This window comes from Ambystoma mexicanum, chromosome 14 (assembly GCF_040938575.1).
Source record: "Ambystoma mexicanum isolate Mex_15411 chromosome 14, UKY_AmexF1_1, whole genome shotgun sequence".
NCBI classification, from domain to species: Eukaryota; Metazoa; Chordata; class Amphibia; order Caudata; family Ambystomatidae; genus Ambystoma; species Ambystoma mexicanum.
In genome coordinates, this window is record NC_090940.1 from 555,570,157 (window position 1) to 555,590,711 (window position 20,555).

General features: G+C 45.6%; 1 protein-coding gene across 42 annotated transcripts in view; it reads right to left on the reverse strand.

The window, feature by feature from the left end:
• Positions 1-20,555, reverse strand: part of NRXN3 (neurexin 3) — a 2,596,979-nt gene that overhangs the window by 1,095,499 nt on the left and 1,480,925 nt on the right. For all 42 annotated transcript variants that reach the window (XR_011283789.1, XR_011283791.1, XR_011283790.1 and 39 more), the window contains one exon: positions 4,384-4,503. Coding sequence is in view for 38 of the 42 variants with exons in the window: in XM_069637907.1 (XP_069494008.1) it covers positions 4,384-4,503 (120 nt within the window). In the remaining 4 variants the exon portion in view is untranslated. The remainder of the gene's footprint in view (positions 1-4,383; positions 4,504-20,555) is intronic.

Below are 20,555 nucleotides of genomic sequence, written 5' to 3' on the forward strand. Positions count from 1 at the left end.
TTTGTTGATCTTTCTATTTTTACATACCGCAAGCCACACCTACCCGTAGGTATCTCGGTGCTCGTCCTGCGTAATACAAACACCAATGACATGTACAATTCAGAAAGCTATGCCAAGAGATACTGGAATGCTTGGGGATAGACACATTCTCTGGTTGAGGGGAAGGTAAATGGACATCTAACCATGAACACAACCAACCACTAATCTTATTCTGGAATGCAACCTTAATTGTGTTCTACAACTTGCATCATCCCCAAATCTAATTCTAATCTTTGAGCTGATCATTCACGCCGCCACCGATGTTCCATCCAATAGATGATTTTCGTCTGTTCGAAACATCTCTGATGAAAGACAGATACAGGAGCAGGACGCGGTTCGGCTGGGTTTGCCACAGCATTTGGAAACATGCTTTAGAGAACCCTATGCTTTTCTTTTTTTCAAAGAAGAAACTGGCTAACGATACGTAAAGGGTGATCCGTTAATTAGGATAATGCCAACTTTCCGGCCAGCCTGGATCCAGTCTTAAAGAAACCAGTGAACAAGCCAAGCCTAAACCGTACTCTTGAGAGCGCCATCAAATAACTTCAAACAAGTATGTTTCAATCAGGTGGCCTCTTTTTGGAGTAACCTAAACTCTCCAGACAGGACCTCTTCCTTTGCGTTCCATGCCCAAAACAAACGTAAGGAACGCCATGTTTCCTTCGGGAGTGCATGATAGAAACATGCATAGAAAGATATTTTTCTCACATGCAAAATGTGGGCTGCATTATATATTTTACATTAGCACGAACATGCCAAGCAAATTCTATAAAACATTTTTAAGAGAATTTTAAGGAAAGGAGTTGGAGATTGCTTGTGTAACGTTTTCATGCCCCCAACCGCTATTCGTAAAGATGGGTGGTGATATCCTGGTTTCGACGGGGGGTGATATTCTTGTTTCGACGGTGAGTAATATTTTTGTTTTGATGGGTGGGGATATCCTGGTTTCGTCGGGTGGGGATATTCTCGCTTCACCTATGGTTCACCTTGTCTCCTTCATATTTTCCACCTGAAACATCTGCAGCTATTCGGATAAGCCAAGAGAGCCCCCCCACCACCCCAGAGTCCCAGCAATACAGTCCCCTCTCTAAACAATGTGATCCTCATCTTTGGTGGTTGTGGCAGGGCAGCGATTATCCTCCAAGCAGTTAACTCATATTAAGTCTCATTAGCCTTCTCTTTTCTTCCCACTGTGTGGGGGTCCAGGTCTGGGAATATGTGAACTCCCTGATCCTCTTACTTAGGCCCTCACTTTGCTACAGCCAAGGCCCCCTCTCTGTCCCTCACATCAATTAAACTTAAAGATGAGGCACAGTATTTAGATAGTTCTGTGCTTAATTTGGTCGCAAACTGCATCTTGATCTCGCTCACGAAGGAGAGTGTGAGTGCAGAGGATGTTCATAAAGGTTATAAGGACATGTCCGAACTTGCAAATCATTCCTAAATTCATCTCCTTGTCGCCTCTTAGGAGCCACTAAAATGTGTTGACGATTTCCTCAACAGTTCAACAGAGACACCATGCAGCGAGAAAAGCAATATAATGAAAATCATTACATTAAAATTGGGTTATTTTAGGCAGTATAATAATTCTGCCAACTAATTCAGTAACACATAGAAAATTTGAGATGTGCTACGTCATAAAATAAATCCAATACACATTTATAGCCCTAAAAATGTACAGACAGTTTTTTGATAAGCATGTATTCTTTACGCCTAATGCCCTTTTTCGTGTTCCCTTTACCTTCTCCAAGACATGAACAGGCAGGATTAAAAACAAATTACATAAACACAATATGGATGTATTTATGTTTTACATCTGTGAAATTGTAAACTTTAGAGCACTCATTCAGGCAACTGACCGAGTCCTGTTGGCACAGGAGTTCCTAGGAAGGCCTGCAGGTGATGCGCAATACATAGGAAGGCCGTAATCACTCTTCATTGTTCTACACAACTTCCGTGTCCCCTTACGGTTCATTTTCAGGTCCCATTCCCATTGAATTCAAGAAATGTGTGATAACTTCAGCCCCAAAGCAGATATTCACTTTGGACTAAGGATTTTGGCTAGTCCTTGGATGAATGAATTATGTACAGCGAACCTACAGCACTCTGCCAATAATAGGCTAAGTTTGAAAGGTTTAGGATGACTTGGTTAAAAATATTTGACCTTTTCACATTTGCCCCAATTTTATTTGGTCGTTTTTTTGGTCAGAAATATGGTGGGAGACCCCCGCAACCATCCTCCCTATTCCCTTACCATGTATATATATATTTAATTCTTTGACTGAACTTCGACCAAAAAAAAGGATCAAAAAATGTGGTCACAAGTAAAAGGTCAAATGTTTTTCGAACAAGTAAGCTAATACCATTTGAAATGATGTCAAAGAATAATGCAATAGAATTTTCAAGAGTCCTGGTGCTTGTGTAATTTGGTTGGGAAAACATGGCGTTATGCAATCTCCGTGAGAAAGATTTAGGCATGCGTGGAAAATCGGAGCTTAATATCTTTGCACTATCTTTGATGGTTATGTATTATGAAAAGGAGCAGCCAACGTCAACTACAAATGCATTCCATCGATTCCAATTTATAAAGTCAAGCAGTATTCACCAATTTGGGGAAATCGCAAACATTTTGTAAACAAAATGTGTGTTCCTTTCTTTTAGACATGTGAATACTTGTGATGTTTATCTTATAAGCGCGTTCATTAAAATTGGTGAAATTTAGTGGAATTCAAAATTTTGATCAAGGGATTTGCAAAACAAAATTTGGGTAAATATTTGCCAGATTAAAAAGTCTTTTCTATGAAATATGACAATTGATCTTTTGTAAAGGGTTTCTAAGCAAACATGTTGGTTGAGATTCCCACTTTTCAAGAGCATTGTTCTGCAAGTTGCATTTTGCTGGACAACTTTCCAACAAACAAATTTAAAATCCTTTAGAAAATATTCTCAGAGATATGAAATCCTAAAAACGCCCTTTAGATACCTGCAATTTTGAAGAAAGATGAAATTGAAAAATACATTAATTTGGCATCTTTATGAATTTCTCTCATTTCAGCTGACAGAATTAGTATCCTGGCCATGCCTGCTTTTTTGGTTGTCGTGGCGCAATGCTTCATGTGCGTCCCAAGGTTCATCTGGACATATTTAATGTTATATTGACTTAATTTCCACTTGCACAAGTATCTTAACAAATTTCACCTTGCTTCCTTTTTGCTCTAATAGAAATATCTGTAAGTGTTATGAAATTGCTTAAACTATGGTCACACCTTTCCTAATCATGCACAAGGAAAAAAGAAATTGCACAATTAACCCTTTTACTGCTGGGTCTTCAATGCTCTTTCCTATTGGTTGAGCAACTTAACCATAACTACAGTGCCACTGCCACAGACCCTGTTATATAAATACACATAATGTTGATCCAGAAAAAAACAATGAGTCAATACCTTAATTAGGCTAACAAAGTCATGCCTTTCTGAGAAAAACTACAAATCAGGTACAGACAGGCAGAGATAGCAGGGTAGCATCAAGATCTACGCAAAGAGCAACGCTGTGATGTTTTCCAAATGCTTCATGTCATCTCTGCATGAGGAAGTGGAGATATTCCATGGAAGCTCGCAAATATGCAAAATAAATTACTGTTAGCCCAATTAAGGTATCCGCTCGTTTGTCATCTTCTGGATCCACACTCCATTCAACCCTTGACTAACACGGTACAAGCAAACTGAACTATATATTTACTCACACACATAGGACAGTCGAATAGTTAATTGGACCCCAGCAAAGGTTGTCTGATATTTCCCCATGTCACAAGAATGTCATGTGTGCAGACCTTGTGCTTTCAAGTAACAATTTAAGTCCTAATGGAATGGAGCTAACATTATGCTCCACGTAATGCATCGGCATCAGACACGCTCCCACAATTCAGATAATAACTCAAGACCCACCTCTTGTCAACACCTAGGCCATCACATTGCGCCGTGCCACCTGACTCACTAGACGTCGTCTGCCCCTCTCCCCCTGCACAGCTGTAGCACTCCTCTGTGCCCCTGTGTATCCTACCCCCCCTGTATATCTGTTCTTTTGTGACCTCTGTGAAGCGCTCTGGTGTGTATCTGTATTGTTGTATACCTCTGTAGAACGCTCCGTTGCTTCTTGAAGCTAGGTCCACGCTGAATAAATGACATAATAATAATATCATAGAGATGCTACATTCATCCTTACAATTTGCTAATGCCACCAATCCTATACAGTAAATACACCGACAGTTGTCGGCTTGGTTTTTTTGGGGTGAAGAAACAGACATTTTGGCCACTTCATCGGTAAACCGCATTGGTAAGTACTTACGGTCGTTGCACTGCTTGCCGGAGTACGACGTCATGGAACAGTCGCAGGTGAATCCTTCCCACTGTTGCATGCATACCCCCTGGTTCGCACAGGAGTCGTCTTGGCAGGTGGTGCTGGGGCCTGCATCCCGAGAAGGCGGGAAGAGAGAAAGAGAGCGAGAAAATGCCAAGGTAAGGGACAACGAAGGGCTCGCCATGAGAGGGCCACCCCGGCACCTCCCCACTACATCACAAGGCATGCAGAAGCAGCACAGCAGCACCCCCAGGCATGCAGCAGGAGAAATGCAGTGAGCTCAGAGGAAGCACATCACACATGCACACAAGCACACCGCGGGCGAGACACACATAGACCCTGTAGGCTTTCCTGGTGGACGGATGTATGCTTCTATTCACGCCTTTTCTCTCCGGTGCCTACTTGACAGACTTGAGAAACCCCAAGGTGGTGGTGATGTTGTGCTGTGTAAGGCCATGTGAGGTCTAGAATCTGCAGCATATGTTTCCGTCCCTAGGTTTTTCATTGTAGGTAGAAGAACCTTTACCACGTAGAACCGTTTCCCACCCCTGGAGATCTCCCCGATAGGTCACACGCAAATGAGTGACACACACTTAGTGCATAAAGTGTCTCAGAGCGAGGTGTGCATTCGCTGCGTTTGCCGGATCCTGTGCTGCAAAGCATCCTGAAGGCCTTGTTTTATCATATAGAAACAGGTGCAGGCCTTCAAGACTACATTTCTCGGGGGCGGGGGTGAATATAAAAGGCTTTGGAAACCTTGTTGAGGTTGTTTTATTTTATTTGGAAGGGTGGGGGGCCGGGGACAGGTCTTCTTGACTCATTGTGGTTAGACGTGGGTATCTGGTGATGGCAAAGACGATGCCACCTCTGAGTTTATCATAGCCACTAAAGGTCCTCATGCCTATGCCGATTCCTGGAAGATTAGTCAACAAGAAGTTGCACCTGGGGCTTGGAGGAATGCACTTAAGAAGGACACAGTGAAACTGCAGGTCCAAAAATGGAAAGGATTGTGTCTGCAGATCCAGGAGTGGCTGAAGGCATCGCAGATCCAGGAGTGGCTGAAGGCATCACAGATGCCACTGGATCACTCAACAGCCAAGAGTTAGAAGCCATGGACTTTGATGTGAATTTGTACCGAAGGGATCCTTTCGCTGTTAGGGAATTGGTGGCGGGGGCTGGTTAGAAGGCACAGGTGCAAACTTTTGATTGCAGTCAGTCTTGACAGTAAAGATTAAAGGGAAAACGATACAGATTTTTCATGAAGCACGAATCCGATTCTATACCGGCCCTGAAATTATGAATGACATGAGCCTCTCTTCTCCCCCCCAACTGAAGCACAAATCCATTGGCACAATGAAGACAATTTGATCCAGGTACCACTTCGTATCTGTTGTCAGGCTTGCACTCCTTGTCTAATTCTCATGGCCCTATGCATTATGGTACACGTAGGTCTACTGTCATGATATAATCAAAAAAACGACTTGCGCATCACCCCGGAAACAGTTTTCCTCCAGTTTTATCACTACGTTGGGAAATGCTAACTCACTACTCAGGACATTGCAACTCACTACTCGGTACATTGCGAACTCACTACTCAGGACATCACCAACTAACTACTTAAGGCATTGTCAACTCACTACTCGGGACATCATCAACTCACTACTCAGGACATCGCCAACTCACTTGTCAGAAATATGTATTTCATGCATGGAGCCATCCCCTATTGGTGAGATTCAGGAAAGATTTCCAGACCAGAAGCTAACAGGTCCACCTGCTGCCCCCAGCGGCTATGATATCAGGCTAATCATTTTGATGATGCCTGACTGAGCATTAAGATGTAGTAAATGGGGTTTACATGACAAAGAAGCAATTACTGCTTGCTTTTTTCAAGCACTTGGATTAGCCAAAACTGTCAATAAAGGTTCAGATTTAGTAGCCAATGTTGGGATTCAGTGACCAAGGCCGGAAATAAGTGATCAAGGGTTGGGAGTCAGTGACTGAGGCTGGGGATCAGAGACCAGGGCTGGGGATCAGAGACCAGGGCTGGGGATCAGAGACCAGGGCTGGGGATCAGAGACCAGGGCTGGGGATCAGAGACCAGGGCTGGGGATCAGAGACCAGGGCTGGGGATCAGAGACCAGGGATGAGAGTCAGTAACCAAGTGATGAGAGTCAGTAACCAAGTGATGAGAGTCAGTAACCATGAGTTGAGAGTCAGTAACTAAGAGGTGAGAGTCAGTGACCGCAACTGGGATTCAGTGACCGCAACTGGGATTCAGTGACCGCAACTGGGATTCAGTGACCGCAACTGGGAATCAGAGACCGCAACTGGGAATCAGAGACCGCAACTGGGAATCAGAGACTGAGCTTGGGTTTTAGTGTCCAAGCTTTGGATGCAATGGTTCTGATGGGGATTCATTAAAAGGTCAGGGATTTGGTGACCAAACCTGAAAATCAAAGCCTAAGGTAAGGATCTTTGCCCGAGGCTGAAGTTCACAGACTCTGCCAGGTTTACAGCAACTGAGGTTTGACTTCAGTGGCCACGGCTGGATTCCAGCAAATGCGTTTTGGAGCAGTGACTGCTGCCAGGAGCAGTGATCCGGGCTCTGCAACAGTGACAGGGGCTAGTATTTTTGATTAAAAACTAGTGGGTCAGATTCACAAACATTTTTACGAGAGGAGACAGACTATTAAGTTCATGAAAAAAATAACAGTTGCAAGTCTGACTTACTTCAACATACTCCTACAATGAGATGGGTAAGCCAAGAGTAAGTTCGAGATACTACTGGGAACTTCTGTGAATCAGGACTTAGTGAGCCTGAACAACTGAAGACTCACGATTTCTCGCTTCATACTTAAATGGGTCAATATAAATCTGTAAGTGTAATGACACCCGTCTTGGATCAAAATACAACTCACGGGTAGCTGTGTCACAGTTCATGGTGCTAACTCACCCCTGATGTAGTTCAACTCCAGGCATCGAGGGCCAGATCCATGTCGGGTTTTCAGGATATCACTCATTAATATTCATGAGGTACATTTGCATACAATGATTCTAAATCTATGCAATTTTTTCCACAACAATATTAATGAGGGACACCCATCAGATCACGGCCCTGGGAGTCCGGAGTTGGACAACCCTGTATTAGAGCATTTTACTGCTCATGCCTCGATCCCGGAAGAATCCAAATTTGTGGAAAAAATGCTGGACTTCCATCTCTGGGATGTAAGTATTTATGTCCACTCTGATACTGGCAGGCTGCAGAGTGGAACAGACGCGGCCTACATGTTAGGTTCTTGACTGCTATAGAAAAAGGACATACGTTGATGGAAACTGTCAGATACCGGGTAAATCATGGAATCTCCCGGGGCCTTAGTTTCATTAGAGGACCTCGAAGAAATTGCTAAAACTGCGATGCACACTGCTTAAACCCAGCATGGCACAGGTAAAGTTGGTGTTTGGACACCAAGCTGCACACTTTTGATGTAGTATTGCTGTGGTTCAGGTACCCCCAAAACAATTGCAAGCCCTGCCATTGCCAGCCTGGTGGTCTAGCAAGCCTCAGTTACTTCAACCTCACTTTTAACCCCTGAAGTGCCAAGGAGGAGTATGCTCGTCCTTTTTGCATATACTTGCACAATAGCCTGGCACTTATCTGGCTCACATGGGAAATCCGAGGATGAAAAACTCATTTTTAAAACCTTTAGGCTTTTACTGCTTCTTTTGATCCATCACCATTAATGATATTTATGTTTTTTATTAGCGCTTAAACCCGTGGGCATCAAAGCGCTGATAGAAACCAACGCATACCTATAGGAGCAACACAGTCACTGATAGGCGCCACGAAGGAGAAATGTGCATTGGACGGAAGGGGAGACATTGCTTAAATAAGTTTTCGGCTTTGCATGGTTGATTCAAATTCACCAAAGGCAGATAGAGGGTCACAAGGAGGTGACAGTGACATGCGCGTGTTCCTCCCCACCTTGGCTACCAATGTAGGACACCATTTCCGCTAAATAAAGCGGCTTATTCTTCTCTCGCATCTCAGGGTTTCCATAACACTGATCGTGTTGGATGTGTGTGCCATTGGCAGTCAGATGCTGAGCGCTGGTTGGTGGAGATCCCATCGTGGTGGGCAAACCTTGTTCTTTTTCGCAAGAGGAAGGCGTGATTTCACAAGCACTTGAGGCAAGGAAACTGTAGCAGGTTCCAGGAAAAGAACGGCGATATCACTTTCAAGTGCTCCGCAGGCAGAGAAGAGCAAGAGTGCAATCCTTGCCGTGCTATTAAGGCTTGGATAGGTTGCACTACAGTTCCCATGACTCCTTGCAGTTTCCTAAACTGGCATGGGATAATGGAATTTGTAGTCCAAAACATCTGAAGAGCCAAAGGTTGCAGACCCCTGTGCTAGGGGTTCGACAACCATTAAGGTCACTCTCTCTGCCTGTCCACTTCTGCCCATTAATGGTGCTGGTGTGGTACCTGAATTCATCAACCCATATCAAAAGCTTGGGGTAAAAAGACACCTTTTAAGGGATACAGCTGCGCCACCAAAAAAACATTACCCTTAGGGCCAGTATGAGGGAGCAGCAGGCATTATTACGTGGGAAAGGGGGGTTTTGCCGCTGCAGATTTTGTTTAATTCGATTATACTGAATTAATTTTAATATATTGTTCCACAAATACATGTGGGGTTGGGTTTTTGGTGAATACATTATGTCGTGGGCTTATGGGGGAGACTGCGGGGGTCTCCTCCAAATACATTTGCAGTAGAACCTACCAATAAAAAAGAAATCATTAAAAAAATAAACGATGAAATTGAATTCGATCAAATCTTTTCAACAAAAAACACCTATTACACTATCAACCGCTTCTCGTAGAGAGTAAGAGGTTAAGAGGTTCAGCACTCAGAAAATGGGTGCACTTACCACTCCGTTGATCAATGACTCTACTCCCTTTCATCGAGTTCTCTACAACACTTAACGAAAACGAGGCTGCTGTGGCCGACCAGATGGAGTGGGACCTTTCTTTGCAAGGCTGCCGTGGGAAGGACGGCAGAGCAGCACTCGAAATGTTTCAACAAAACTCTCGTCTTTCCGCCAGTCATGCCTTGCTGTAACACAACCACCGTGGATGGGTTGCAGCACAGGTCAGAACAGAACCGCCCAAAATGGCGTTATTACTTTTGTAATCCACGAGGGATCTGCGTTTTGATTAGGGAAAGGCGTGGAATACTGTTAGTTCAGTAGAGTTTAAAGGGATGACATGCCGGAAAGACTCATCGCGCTAGTGAGGAGGAACGGACTCTTCTCCAGTCTCCCAATCCTACTGGGCCTTCAGGGGGGCCGGGATGTCTTGAACTCTCCGGAAAAACGCTACCTTTCAGCATTTCAGGCAACTCAGAGGAATTGCCATCTTAAAGAAGGAGAGAAAACTGTTCAGAGATTCTATGAAAAACATCATCTTACTATCTGGGTAGATTTTGTAAGAATATGAAGTTGGTTACGGTAGATTTATTTAGATATTTGTACATTTGTATAGCGCACCCAACCCTGAGGCATCTGGGCGCCTTTCTTGACGTGATTAATGAGGTTACAGTAGCTGAGATGATATACAGAGAGTTTCATCATGACTACATGCAGTTACATTGGAAGTACAGAATGCAGGTGCAGGTGTGGTGGAGTAGGATAATTATGCAGAGCAGTGTAAACATGCGAGGAGATTTCATCAGGTTGAGAATGTTAGATGAGAGGCAATGCAAATTTCCGCTCATGTGAGAAAAAAAAAAACATGTTTTCAGGCTTTTTCTGAAGGTCCAGAAGGAAGGTTCGGCTTTTAATTAGAGTGGTGGTGTGTTGCAAAGTTTGGCCACTACCACAGGGAAGCTGAGCCCCCTGCTTTCTGTCGTTTGTATCTTAGAATGGTTAGTAAGCGCGCCTGGGTTGAACGCGTTGGTCTGTTGGTTTGGTTTTTGGTAAATTTGTCGGCCCAATATTTAGGAGCTGAGTTGGATAGGCACTTATGCGTCAATGAGAGAATTTTGCATAAAATTCGATGAGACTGCATAAGATTCATGGTACATGACTCTGAATCGGGGAATGTGTTTGTTTTTGTATTTCTCATTTGGAGAGTACAGGTGGCTTCCCTTGCCAATAGCCAATGGCCAGGTCTTTCAGAATCCAAGGGGTCTGCCTGCATCAGTGAAAAACCCTTGTATCCTGTTTCTGGACAGTTGCGGTGACGCATTCGTGAAAGGGAAAATTGCGGTGCACTTCATGCAGAAAAGCAGACCTTAAGCTCACGGTTCCACGCAGGAAATATTAGCCAGGGCAAAAGCAAGCGTGCAAGCAGGAAGCAAGCAAAGCAGGATAGCAGTGCAAAAGAAAAACTAGGAAGTCAGGTGGAACATATCAGGCGAGGTGCCAACCACAAGCAGAGGCCAAAAGTACCAACTCTCATGCCAGGTGGGCTCGGCGAACCCTGGCACCATCCGCCAGCCTCCTCTCAAACCTTGTCTAAACCAATCAAGTCTGTTCCTTCCCCATTCCCACTTGTACAACCTCAGTACTCCGCTCTGCCAGTCCACTCAGACACTTCTGGCTGTTTAAATAGGACTTCTTTCCAAAGTGCTGAATTGTTTTTGAACATCTCTTGTAGCTGGTAAGTTTTGGTCGCGCATATGGTCAGGGGTCTGCAACATTTCTCTCTCCAGATGTTTCAGAGCACAAATCCCATGGTAGCTGGCTATTAATTATGCTGGTCAGGGATGATGAGAGTTGTAGTACAACACATCTGGAGAGCCAAAGATTGCAGATCCCTGGACTATAGGGAAATCAGGGGAGGCCTGTAGTGTCGCGTCACTGTTAGTCTCCCCTACATGTTCCCTGGCAGTGTTAATACCACCATCCCACCCCATCCCCTTGATCCTGGTATTTATTTATTTTTACATATATAAAGCACACCTAGCCATCAGGCATCTAGGCACCTAAATTAGGTTCCAAAATGGTAGGAACCAAATTACAGCAGAAAAGAATGAAACATGTGGCGGACGCTGCTAAAAACTCTGGTGCCTCCAATTTTTAAGTGTTGGCTCAAATTCCGTATTCCGTCATAAAACAAGAATAATCTGATCTGGCATGCGCCGCAAAAGCAGCCAATGCGAGAGCACATGTTATGTATTCATGGTACAGAAATTGCAACGCTACGCTACTCGGTATGTTTCATACAGGAGTGTGCTTCTTCAGGGTCAATTAGATTGCCATGTCTTTTTTTTTCGTAAACTCCCGCCTAGTCCTTTTCCATGTAGATCACCAGTTTTTTTGTGCAAAACAGTTTTTGTTCGATCTTTTAGGGAAGTGGGCACTCAGCGATTGATTGGGTTGAATATTCCTTCCATCTCTATAAGCACAAGTGACATATTTATAGGCCTTGTTTTTGGTCCAGAGGAAGCACATACTGCACAAGTGTGTGAATGCTGTTCTCCAGAGATCAGAGGTGTATGAAGGCTGCTCTCCACTGACCAGAAGTGTATGAAGGCCATACTCCACTGACAGCTCATGTATGAAGGTTGTTCTCCAAGGATTCCAGGTTTATGATGGCTTCTTGCTAGTAGTCACAGGGATATGAAGGCTGCTCTCCACTGACCACAGGTGTATGAAAGCTGCTCTCCACTGACCCCATGTGTATGAAGGCTGCTCTCCACTGCCCACAAGTGTATGAAGGCTGCTCTCCACCGACCCCATGGTTATGAAGGCTGCTCTCCACTGACCACAGGTGTATGGAGGCTACTCTCCACTGACCACAAGGGTATGAAGTCTGTTCTCCAGTGATCACATGTGTTGAAGGGTGCTCTCCAGTGATTACAGGTGTATGGAGGCTGTTTTCCAATGCTCCAAGGTGTATGAAGGCTTCTCTCCGGTGATCACAGATGTGTGAAGGATGCTCGCTAGTGATCACACGTGTATGAAGACTGCTCTCTAGTGATCACAGGTGTATGAAGACTGCTCTCTAGTGATCACAAGTGTATGAAGGCTTTTCTCCAGTGGTCACAGGTGTATGAAGGCTGCTCTCCAGTGATCACAGGTGTATGAAGGCTGGTCTCCAGTGATCACAAGTGTATGAAGGCTGTTCTCCAGTGATCACAGGTGTGTGAAGGCTGCTCTCCAGTGATCGCAGGTGTATGAAGGCTGCTCTCCGGTGATCGCAGGTGTATGAAGGATGTTTTCCAGTGCTCCCAGGTGTATGAAGGCGTCTCTCCAGTGATCACAGGTGTGTGAAGACTGCTCTCTAGAGATCACAGGTGTATAATATGAAGGCTGCTCTCTAGAGATCACAGGTGTATTAACACTGCTCTCTAATGATCACAGGTGTATGAAGGCTGTCCTCCAGTGATCACAGGTATATTAAGGCTTTTCTCCAGGGGCAGCAAGTGTATGAAGGCTGCTCTCTAGCGATCACAGGTGTATGAAGACTGCTCGCTGGTGATCACACGTGTATGAAGACTGCTCTCTAGTGATCACAGGTGTATGAAGACTGTTCTCTAGTGATCACAGGTGTATGAAGACTGCTCTCTAGTGATCACAAGTGTATGAAGGCTTTTCTCCAGTGGTCACAGGTGTATGAAGGCTGCTCTCCAGTGATCACAGGTGTATGAAGGCTGCTCTCCAGTGATCACAGGTGTATGAAGGCTGTTGTCCAGTGATCACAGGTGTATGAAGGTTGCTCTCCAGTGATCGCAGGTGTATGAAGGCTGCTCTCCAGTGATCGCAGGTGTATGAAGGCTGCTCTCCAGTGATCGCAGGTGTATGAAGGCTGCTCTCCAGTGATCGCAGGTGTATGAAGGCTGCTCTCCAGTGATCACAGGTGGATGAAGGCTGCTCTCCAGTGATCACAGGTGTATGAAGGCTGTTCACCCGTGATAGTAGGTATATGAAGGCTGTTCACCAGTGACCACAGGTGTATGAAGGCCACTCTCCAGATTGCATAGCTGCGTGATGGCTTGCCTCCAGCAAGTAAAGTGATATGAGCTGCACTCCAGTGTCTGCAGTGGTATGAACTATCCATACCAGAGTACAGGCCCTGCTCACTAGAGTATGGTTTAAGCACTGTTATCCAGTGTGCCCATTGCTTTGGCAGTGCCTTCCTAATGTATGCTGTTACAAGTGGTCCACTCTTTGGTGTACAGAGCTGTTTTAACTTTTCACTTAAAGCCACAGAGTAGTATAAACTGTGCGATGAAGTGCCCGTGATCAAGTAGAAAACAAAGCATCATCAGAGGTCTTTTTTCCCTCTTTATGGACATGTGATGCAGTCCGTGGGCCCATACGCAAGAAGAAAGACTTACAGAAATAGAAATGGGTAAGTTAACGGAGAAGAGCTCTGGTGTGGAGATGGCCTGTGGCTGTTGTACTGCTAACATGAGGGAAGAAGCTGTGGAGAACGGAAAACTGGTTGCTGTATGATCACTGGCATCTTCACGGCCTATTCCATCATGGCTGACGATTTTGTCTTTGTAGTATGTGACTTTAGACGCATGCTCAAATGGAATGATTTTCTCGAGCTACGTGGAAGCCTCCAATGCGTCTCAATACTCCGGTGCCTCTTCCAGAGTGGACCTGTGGTATTTTCCCAGAGGCTTCTGAGTATTGCAAGCTCTCTCTTCCTACCTTTCTTTTGCCTACTTTGTCCCTACTCTTTCCGCTAATTATCTCAGTTCCCCTCACTCCAGCTGCCCAGCCTGGTTGTCCCCTTTTCCTCTCTATTAACTTATGCTTCCTGGATCTCCATCTCTCTAGGACCATGTTGGGATCCATCTCGTGCACCGACTGCAGACAAGGAGTTGTGAAGCTCAGTCCCCGGTTGTATGGACACACTCTAATCGATGTTGTATCTCCTGCTTTGCACCGTCAACACCAGTGTTCCACAAGTATCTGGAGGTTTTTCAACTGTCTGCTTTTTTCTTCCAGTGGGAACACTTCCTCCCTTCATCTATGGTGTCCAACCCACACTACCTGGCACTGTGGCTACCAAGAAGGACAGGCCTTACCTCACAGCCTCTCCTCTCATCAGTATGAGCAGGTAAGGCTGGTTGCTGATATGAGCATCATTCCAGATTTCCACTAAAGAAGCATAAGCCTGATTGTGTGGTGGGCCGTGTCCATGCCGGTAGAGGGACTCCCAGACTTCTTTATGCAAATGTTTGGGTACTTTGGGTTCTCAGCCTAGATTACCAGGGTAATCCAGACGTGGACCCCTTGCTCACTGTGCTCAGAGAGGCACAGCTACACCTCACTGATGAGGCCCAACTAGGCGGAAACACACATCTGGGGTTGCTGTTGTTACTCTTGTTCAGAGGAGATTTGCCTAGCGTTTCAGTGCTGGACTACCTTTGGGCGGGACAAAGACTGATATGCCTATGGAAAGGTCTCCTCCGTGAAAAGCACAGTGAGCTAAAGCATGGTTGAGCCTCTCCCGGCAGCCATCCACCCAAGAACAGGTCAATGGGTCGTCTTCGTGCCGGTAGAGGAGCTCCCAGACCTCTTTATGCTGATTCTGTGACATGCATCGTGCACAGTTTAGTTTTCCCTGGCACTGAAGCGTGAGCCGACATTTCAATCAGTAGTACCTGTAACATGGCTGCTCTCAAGATACTTTCTGTGTCTGAATTCTGCTCTTCAGATAATAATCTTGTAGTTTCAGCTCTGTCGTTGCCCGGTACACAGTGGTCGAAGTGAGCGGGAACGGTCGGGGGCAGTGTTCCACTGCTTTTATTTTTTACTGATAACAGCTCCACTACTTTGCGCAACCATTTTCACCATCCCAGAACTGTTCTTTGTGAAGTTAAAGCACACTTCTCCACTTCACCGACGGATATCAGTTATGGCTAAACTGAAATCTGTTTCAACTCAATTGGCTGTCATCCCACAAGACTGCACCCCTTGAAGAATCTGTTGCACAGTGCCCCCCTCCTTCCTACTCTGTCCCCCGCCGGTGTCTCAGTTCCACTACTTTTTTGGTACACTTCTATCACTGTGGTGGACGGGATTATTTCATGCACGTTGATGGCAACTGCTTGCGCAGGGAGTAAGCGGGACTAAGTGGAGGCCTTCGCTGGACGTCATGTCCTTCAGCTGGAAATGCAGGTTAGCTAGCAGCCCCGCTGATTGAGAGGGGGAGAGGAGAGAGCTAGCGTAGCAGAGGGGCAGCGGTGCAGGCTGCCGCCAACAAAGGAGCTTGATTTGTGGAAAGCAAATTGGAGGAAGGCGAGAGGAGGCTCGGCAGGTGGCTGGCTATTTAGGGCAGCTGTTATTATCCCGGCTGTGTTTTCAAAATCCAATCCGCAGATGATGGACAGCAAAATTAACAGGGGACCAAACTGGAGCATATACCGCGTGCACTTCAAGGCAACGCTGGCGACAGGCAGCCGTCCACCACGGAAAATGTTGCAAGGGAGGGAGCTACAGCACCTGCATGCAAAAGTGTTGAAAATTTGCAAGCCCTGTGGGGCGAAACCAAAATCCCAGTGCGATCACCTTCATCAGGCCTACAGTACCGCGACTAACGTCATACGTCGCAGAGTGTCGAACATCTTCCGCGGTGCTTAGTATGGGATGCGTCGATCACAGGTTGCACCCTGGGCATGTCAGTGAGGGTTCATTCTTACAAGTCAGGGAAACGCACAAGGGGAGGATGTCCACCCACTTTTTTCAGTGAGCGAACACTACACCCCTCAAGGCGTTTGAGGGATTAAAATGCAGGCACTCTTCCATTATTTTAGTGTTTTCAGCCTCCAAATGGTGCCGCTTCCAGGAATCGAACCAAGATCGCCAGGATTCGGGCCGAGACACTCAACCATGAAACACATGAAGATTTGTTTACGAAACATGTGAAATATCTCAGTAGGATTTTGCCAGATTTTCTGGTCTAAGCTTTGGTAGCAAAGTGTTTCTCCTGGGTTACGTTCACGATGACTCTTGTGAGAGGCAAATGTATATTTGACCTCTGCCCTTTCTTTGATTAGGAAAAGCCCACTAAGTGAAATGTTTACAGTTCATTACCATCTGCTCACATCCTGTGACATTGTCATTTCATATGTCAATGAGTCCCCGCTTTTTTTTTCTTCGCCAGAACTCGTGCCCTGATGAAGGCACAATGTAGGTTGCAGCGTGTGCGGCATAGACACTGCAGGTTCTGCGGGTTGCAATATTTGGAGACCCGGGGTGATCTCTCCAATGGAAGTGGGGCTGATGCCTTCCACCTCAGCATTTCCCCACCTAAAATGCCCACGGACATTGCGCCCCATGTTGCTAGGTCAAATATTCTTAATGAATGGCTATGTCTGTAAGGTGTCTTTACAATGGTGGGGTCTCTTCTGATTGGCTCCCTGTATGGTTTTTAACAATGTTTCCCTTAAACAAAGATTGTCAAATCATTTTTTTTAATTAAGCATTTGCTGTCCCGTTTTACCACGTGACACGAATTCTACTGGCCATTGCAGTGCTAATTCTATCATTGTGAGCTCTTTGAAGTGCCCAGAACATGGCAAACAGAAATTCATGGAAAGGTGCAAAGGGGCAAGTGTGTTTTGTGGTGCAGCAGGCAGGCGGTGAGTTCAGCAAGGCAGGTGTGGTGACATTTCTCTTAGTGTGTGTAGCAGCAGTTTAAACCCAGCATAATGACTACACAAAACTCGAATTAAAATCCAGGGTGGATATTACTGCACAACCACACACAAACACGTAGAGTGCTCCACAAATGCGTAAAAGAGGGAAGTTCTCAATTCTCTATGCCTTTTCTAAATTACACCTGCGGGCCTTGTACTGACACGCCCCCGCTGTTAAAAAAAAACGATTTCAACAGAAACAAATCTATTTGTTACAAAAGGAGTAATTCTTCAAAAATTAAGTGATTCTTAAAAAGAATACATTTGTAACAAAATAGGAAGAATTACAAAAATGAACACGTTTTTAACAAATACCAATTGATTTGCAAAAAGGTCGCAATGCACTGTTTGCTCTGAGCTCCAAAACATTCTTGGTTTGGGCTCAAATATTGACGTTATCTATGTTCTTATCACTTGGACACAGTTAGGCAATTGGACCCTCTGCCACTAATCTGTAAACTCTAGAAAGTCATGAAATTAAGAGGTCACCAACCAAGTCTACGCTGATCTTTCATATCTGGAAATTGAGCAAACCCACTTTCCCTATAACAAACCTCTAAAGACTGTGCAACAATCCACGTTCCCTTTTACTAACCTCTAAAGACCGTGCAAGAAAGCCACTTTTTTCCCTTTCACTAACCTCTGTAGACCGTACGACAATCCACTTTCCTTTATACTAACCGCTAAAGACTGTAACAACCCACTTTCCTTAACCTCTAAAGACCGTGCAACAAGCCACTTTCCCTTTCACTAACCTCTGAAGACCATGCTACAATACACTTTCCTTTTTACTAACCTCTAAAGACCGTGCAACAAGCCACTTTCCCTTTCACTAACCTCTGAAGACCATGCTACAATACACTTTCCTTTTTACTAACCTCTAAAGACCGTGCAACAAGCCACTTTCCCTTTCACTAACCTCTGAAGACCATGCTACAATACACTTTCCTTTTTACTAACCTCTAAAGACCGTGCAACAACCCACTTTCCCTTTCACTAACCTCTAAAGACTGTGTAACAAAGTTCGTGCCCAATATTTCTCGGCCAGGACTTATGTTACTGTGTAGTTTGCTTTTTCCCCAGGAAGTAGCCGAAGAGCGACGGTCACGTGGAAAAGGCAGGGACACACACATGCTTTTGTGGGAGCAAGAAACACAGATATCCTGCATTTAAGAGAACTATCATATTCTCGATGACCACTATTTCCTACCGGTTCCAGTGCGATGGCTGAAACTGCGCAGAAGCATATTGGAGACGTGGGGGCTACGCTACGTGTCTGGACTATTTCCCTCCAATAAATTGAGTCTGGACTTTTGGAAGATTTGGACATTTTCCGACATACTGCCTCAGAATGACAATGAGAAGGATAGAGGAGAGGAGGCCAAATGCAGGCATTAATGGAGCTTGCTCAAAGGGCCAGTGGAGGAGAGGAGGTATATTGTGGTGCTTAACAGAACTAACCGAGAGGGCAGGAGTAGAGAAGGTCAACTGTGGTGCTTAATGGAGCTAGCCGAGAGGGCAGGAGGAGGAGGGAAGGTCAACTGTGGTGCTTAATGGACCTAGCAGAGAGGGCAGGAGGAGGAGAGAAGGTCAAATGTAGTGCTTAATGGAGCTAGCCGAGAGGGCAGGGAGAAGAGAAAAGGTCAACTGCGATGATTAATGGAGCTAGCCGAGAGGGCATGAAGAGGAGACAAGGTCAACTGCGATGATTGATGGAGCTAGCCAAGAGGGCAGGAGGAGAGAAGGTCAACTGTGGTGCTTAATGGAGCTAGCTGAGAGGGCAGGAAGAGGAGACAAGGCCAATTGCGATGATTGATGGAGCTAGACAAGAGGGCAGGAAGAGGAGACAAGGTCAACTGCGATGATTACTGGAGCTAGCCGAGAGGGCAGGAATAGTAGGCAGGGTCAACTGCGATGAATGTTGGAGCTAGCTGAGAGGGCAGGAAGAGGAGACAAGGTCAACTGCAATGGTTGATGGAGCTAGCCAAGAGGGCAGGAGGAGGAGAGAAGGTCAACTGTGATGTGTAATGGAGCTATTCGAGAGGGCAGGAGGAGGAGAGGTGGTCAACTGAGATGCCTAATGGAGCTAGCCAAGAGGGCAGGAGGAGGAGAGAAGGTCAACTGTGATGATTGATGGAGCTAGCCGAGCGGGACAGGGGAGGAGTGGTCAATTTCAGTGCATAACAGAGCTAGTTGAGAGGGCCGAAGGAGTGGCGGTCAATCACAGTGCTTTAAAGAACTAGCAGAGAGGGCCGCTATGGAGAATTTCTGGCGACTTCTCATTTTAGGACCTTTTACAATGTACCTAACGGCATGGACTCAGGTGAAAGCCGATTCACAGGAAAAACCAGAAGAGTTTGCTTCCAAGGGAGATGGTTTCCTGGGTAGACTCATCTTTAGAGCAGCAGCTTGCGCCGCAGCGGGGAGTGCTCCGTGAAAGAGGATATCCTAGTTGTGTTTGTGGATTTGAAATAAAGCAAGGTATCGGGAAAGTAGGTGTGCCAGATAGCCCCTATCTGATCTTGCTGCCCATGTGACCAACAAAAGTAGCACAGGGGTTTGTGTCACAGCTTGAAGAGATCCCGTCATGAACCCCTTGCAGGGATTTATTTTTTGGGTGTGGTTTGGCATCACTGTAAGGGAGCCTGTGCGCATGTAAAGTCACGCTGCACGTTTAATTGCAGTTTTGACCCGGATGTTCCACTATGTCATCCTACAACTACTTCAAAGCAAAAGGTAGAACGGACCGAAGTCAAAAGATGGAATGCAATCGTTGGGACATTTACCTTCTGGGTTTCGGACAAAATGTCTGAATACAAATTACCAACTCCACCAAAAGACCTAAAACGCACACCACAAAAAGTTCTAACTATCAAAAGTCCAAACTTTTCGTGGTATGTTTTTAGGTGTTTCTGTGGGGTTGGTAATTTTTATTCGGACATTTCGTCCGAAATCCAGAAGGTCAATGTCCCAACCATTGGGATGGGGCTCCGGGGTGTCCCCAGCAACACTATAGTGAGCGGGTGTTGCAGGGGGACACCACTGCAGCGGACCAAAAAATGAAGAACAAAAAAAAAAGAAAAGGACCCTGCGGCGCCAGTTCCCGATCACAGAAGTGAAAGGAAACCAGCGCTGCAGGGACACAGTCCGAAGGAAGGAAAGGTAAGTAGGGTGGTGGGAGTACGTTGGGGCTGTGGGTGGGGGTGTGTTGTGGGTGTGGGGGTATGGTTTTCTATTGGTTGTTTGCATGGGAAATGTGGGAACATTTGTAGTGCGTACATTTCCCATGCAAACATTTCCATCGCTGACCTTTCCGCGACGGTGGTGGCGTAGTGTGCATTCAGCTAGTAGTGCGTTTGGAGAACTAATTGGTTCTAGTAACGTTTACAATAACTCTTTTCATAGAGGAATGTTCCTTGTGCCATAAACAGTATGACATTTCTTGAACTGTGAGTCTGGTGTCTGTCTATGGCCATGTTGCGGTTCGTTTAACTGCCGG